This window comes from Puma concolor, chromosome B3 (assembly GCF_028749965.1).
Source record: "Puma concolor isolate L17-30 chromosome B3, mPumCon1.1.hap2, whole genome shotgun sequence".
NCBI lineage: Eukaryota > Metazoa > Chordata > Mammalia > Carnivora > Felidae > Puma > Puma concolor.
This window is the reverse complement of record NC_141672.1, coordinates 12,068,498-12,072,866: the sequence shown is the minus strand read 5'-3', so window position 1 is coordinate 12,072,866 and position 4,369 is coordinate 12,068,498. Positions and strand designations below refer to the sequence as shown.

Here is a 4,369-nt window from a genome sequence, read left to right as displayed (position 1 = left end):
TTCCTTCCCACCAGTTGACAGTCAGCTTGCACACATAGATCATGTAATCAGCATTTTCATTTTGGAAAGGGACTGGTGATAGAAAACAACCCAAGTAATTCATCTGGCTCCTCATATTCGTCAACACAAAAGGACAACCATGGGCCAGAAGAGAGTTGTGCAAAATCTCAGGACCAAAATGAATAAGAATTCACCCTAGAAGAAACAGAAATTGTTCATGGGATAGCAGTGAACTTTAAAAAAAGTTGAAATTAATATTCTCAGAGAAATTTGAGGAGACAGCGCATCTATAAAATATTAATAGATGACTCTAACAACCCCAAATATTTAATAAGTGTTAGAAATGTAACTCTAAAATGAAAATCTCAACAGAAAGGCTAGAGGAAAAACATCAAAGGACTCTCCCAGAATGTAAAACAAGAGAACAAAAGAGAAAAGTTGAGACAGAGATGAACCATAAAGAAGAGCCAACATACATCTAATAGGTGTTTCAGATTAAAAGTAAAGAAAAAGTAGATCTCCCAGAGCCAAAGATCCATGTCTTCACCCAGTACTAATCCATATGAATGAAGAGCGACCTGTATCTAGTCATATCTTGGAGAAACTTCACAAGCCCAAAGACAAGACTCTTAAAAAGATTTCAAAGGAAAAAAAAATGAAGAGTTGAGAAATGTACTGGCATCACACTTCTCATCAGTTATGCTTTATACTAGAACACAAGGAATAATGCTTTAAAAATTCTGAGGGACAATGATTTTGAGCTTAGAGTTTTATAGCCAGCCAAATTAACATGTAAGTGGGGAGCAAAGCAAAGATTTTTTTTTTTTATGTCCAAGGACTTAAGAAATTTATCACCTACAGACCACTCCTAAAACAACTGCCTAAGGAGGTGTTACAGCAAAATGAAACAGGAATCTAAGAAATAGGAAGATAATCAGTTTGCAGGAATTGGGCAATTAAAGGAAATCCTTGAACGCTAGTTGTGTAATAGGCTTAAAATATGTGAAGAAACTGCATCATTTTAGAATGGGTAAAGGTTTATTACAGCATTACATTAAAAAAAAAGTTCCATTTTTCCTTCAAGAGCTACAAGTTTAGTGACGACATCACCTTCGCTACTGGGATGGCTCTATTTGAGCCTACCATGAATATTTGTTATATTATCAGCACAAGGGAGATAATTCTTGAGAATTAATTTACAGACAATAAATGGAAAACATAACTAACATTAGAGAACAGAATATGTTATAACCTCTGCCAATGAGAAGTAATGCCCATTGAGAGGGCAGAAACACAACGGAAAGTAAGTGAAGGGGGTTGAGTGTCTCGCCTTACCCAGAAGAACACTGAGAAACACTGAACGTGGGGCTGGAGGGGGCTGAGCAGGGCGAACAGGTGAGAGACATTGAGCCCACGGGCACAGGGATGAGGGGTAATCCGGGTGGAACACCCGGGAAAACGGTTGGGGACTGAAGCGAACGTGTGTGGGGGTGGGGGTTGAGGAGAACCGGCTGAGCGTAAAGAGTGGGCGTATGGGCGGAGCCTAGTAGAGTACTAGTAGAGTACTGCGCGGAATGGGCGGGGCAGGGGCGGGGCAGGGGCGGGGCGGAGCCGGTGGGGAGGTCTCCCCTGTGGCCCCCGGCGCCTGCGCAAATCAGCCCTCTGGAAGCTCCAGCCGTCGGGCCGCGCTTCACGTCTTCTCGTGCTTGCTGTCTCCTCAGCCTCCAGTCGCTTCGCTTCACCGGACGCCATGCCCCGCCTGCTCGTTCTTCGCCTACTTCCCCGCCGCCGTGTGACCCAATTGGGGCTCCAACCCGGCCGCCGCCTGGCCCGCTCGGAGTCCCGCCGCCGCCAGCACCCCAAGTCGTCTGTGGTGAGTGGCGGCCCACGCCTCACGGCGGCGGGGGCGGGCGAGGGGCGCGCAGCCGGGGCGGGAGCGCAGCGACGGACGGGGATGAGCGGGGGACGTCGGTGACGGGCGGCCGTTGGCGGTCGGGGGAGGCCTCGGGGAGTGCGCAGAGGGCACGGGCAGAGCCGTCGTTGCGCCGCGCGGTGTCCGTCGCCGTCGAACGTCGTCTCGCCGGCTGCTTGCCCGCCAACGCGGGGAATCCTGGGCAGCACCTGCGATCCAGGGTGCAGCGGTCGGAAAGGTGGGGGGGTGGGGGGGGCGAGGGGGGGCGGAAGAAGAAAGAGGTGTTTGCTTCTCAGGTTGAAGCTGGGTCATCTAGGAAAGGAAGTCCTGTTTCAGGCCTCGTCAGGCCCGCGTCACAGAACAGCCACACTCGTCGGCAGGTGGACGCGGATCTTGCTCGGCCGCGAGGGACTGGCCCGGGGAGCCGCAGGCATTAACAGCGCTTTTCGTCTTCTCTCCCAGGACAGCGCCGTTGCGCTCGTGATGGTTTTTGCGACCTTCTTAGCACCGAGCGGGTATGTGCTGAGCAATCTGAGCGACCTCAGAAGAGCGTAGGTGGAAGATGCTGTGGAGCTGCGTTAACATCCGAGGAGCTTTCAGAAAAAGCGGTGGCTTGCTTAAAGGAGGAAAAGCGTTTAGCTGGGCTGACGCTGCAGCCATTGTGGGTATTCAGTTCACAACCGTGTGTTTTTGGTAAATATTTTGCAGTTTTTTAGTACTGTGCGTAACATGCAGATGAGTTTGTAGACTCATTTCCAAATGTTGAATAAAGTTGAAGCATTCATGCACGGTATGTGATCTCAGATTATTTTCTTGACAGTGAAAGCTGATGAGAATTTCATGATGAAAAATAGAATAAGAAGAACGGCAACAGAAGGTCAGGGATGGCGGCGGTCACGCCATCAAATGTATTTTATGGGAGTGAATGCACGTATCTAGCGGCATCAACATTAAAAGATTAGATATGTAGCAGTAAGTAATGTAAGTTAAATGATTCTTCTTACTATTTTTAATGTTCCATTGGTACTTCCCCCTTCATTTATTTATTTTAATTTTTATTTATTTTTAAAATGTTTTTAAAGAGAGAGAGTGGGGGAGGGGCAGAGAGAGGGAGAGAGAGAATCCTGAGCAGGCTCCAGGCTCCTGGCTCCTCATGGAGTATCATCTTATGAACCGTGAGATCATGACCTGAGTGAAATTAAGAGTCGGATGCTCAACTGACTGAGCCATGCACCCTGATTTTATTTTTATTTAGACAGCATGAGCAGGGGGAAAGGAGCAGAGGAAGAGAGAGAGAATCTTAGGCAGGCTCCATTCTCAGCATGGAGTTTGACATGGGGCTGGATCCCACAACCGTGGGATCCTGACATGAACCAAAATCAACTGTTGGATACTCAACCCACTGAGCCACCCAGCCCTGGTACTGCCCCTTTTAGTAGTGAGATCCAGACTTTACTTTCCACTGGGATAAATACAAATTTTTATTAATTTGTCTTAAGTTTGCCTCTACAGCCTGGGATTTAGTAATTATCTTTGTACTTTATTTGTATCTCTCCTTATTTATGGATTTTGTTATTTTCTGTAAGTCAGGTTTGAAGAATCATATATACATTTGTTTGAATTTTAGCTCACTCTGCCAATTATTGTGACTGTGGGCAACAGATCTAAACTCTGAGACTGTTTCCTTGTCTATGTATGTAATGGGAACTTAAAATTGGTCTCTTGAAGGGATATTGTGGGGGAATAAAACGCTGAACAAAGATAAGACACTTTCTAGCATAGTGCCTGAAACAGAGTAATCAATAGATAGAAGTTATTAAGAGAATATATGTTTACTAATATTCATTCAGCAAGTATTGCATTTGTTGATGTGCCAGGTATTGTCCAAGGTCAATGAACCGAAAATAGATCTCTGCCTTTGTAGGACATGGAGGACTTGCATTCTAATTACTTCAATATTGTACTTGCATTTTGAAATTTATATTGGTGTGTTAGATTTCTCCAGAGAAACTGCGACAATTTGTGTGTGTATGTGTGTGTGTATGTATGTGTGTGTGTATATATATATATATATATATATATACATACATATATATATAGGGAGAGGGTGAGAGATTGATTAATTGATTTGAAGGAATTGGTTCACAGCTGTGGAAGCTAGCAAGTCCAAAATCTGCAAGGTAGAGAGTCTCTGGCCAGCTGGAGACTCAGGAAAGAGTTGCAGTTTGAGTCTGCAGTCAGTCGCTGGTGAAATTGAACTCTCAGGAAAAGTCAGTATTTGTCTTAAGGCCTTCAATTGCTTGGATGTGGCTTACGCACATTATAGAGGGCAATCTGCTTTAGTCAACGTCTGCTGAGCTACATGTTAATCCTGTCCAAAAATTACCTTCACAGAAATATCGAGAATAGCATTTGGCCAAGTATCTGGGTACTGTGGCCTAGCTAACACAAAATTAA

The 4,369-nt window shown here is 45.5% G+C and overlaps 1 protein-coding gene across 1 annotated transcript; it reads left to right on the top strand.

Moving 5' to 3' along the window:
* The first annotated feature begins 1,604 nt into the window (after positions 1-1,604).
* On the top strand, positions 1,605-2,503 carry COX8C (cytochrome c oxidase subunit 8C). Its single transcript, XM_086708943.1, has 2 exons — positions 1,605-1,873; positions 2,375-2,503. Exons 1-2 carry the CDS (start codon positions 1,751-1,753, stop codon positions 2,465-2,467), a joined length of 216 nt encoding a protein of 71 aa, XP_086565069.1. The 5' UTR covers positions 1,605-1,750; the 3' UTR covers positions 2,468-2,503.
* The last annotated feature ends 1,866 nt before the right edge of the window (positions 2,504-4,369 follow it).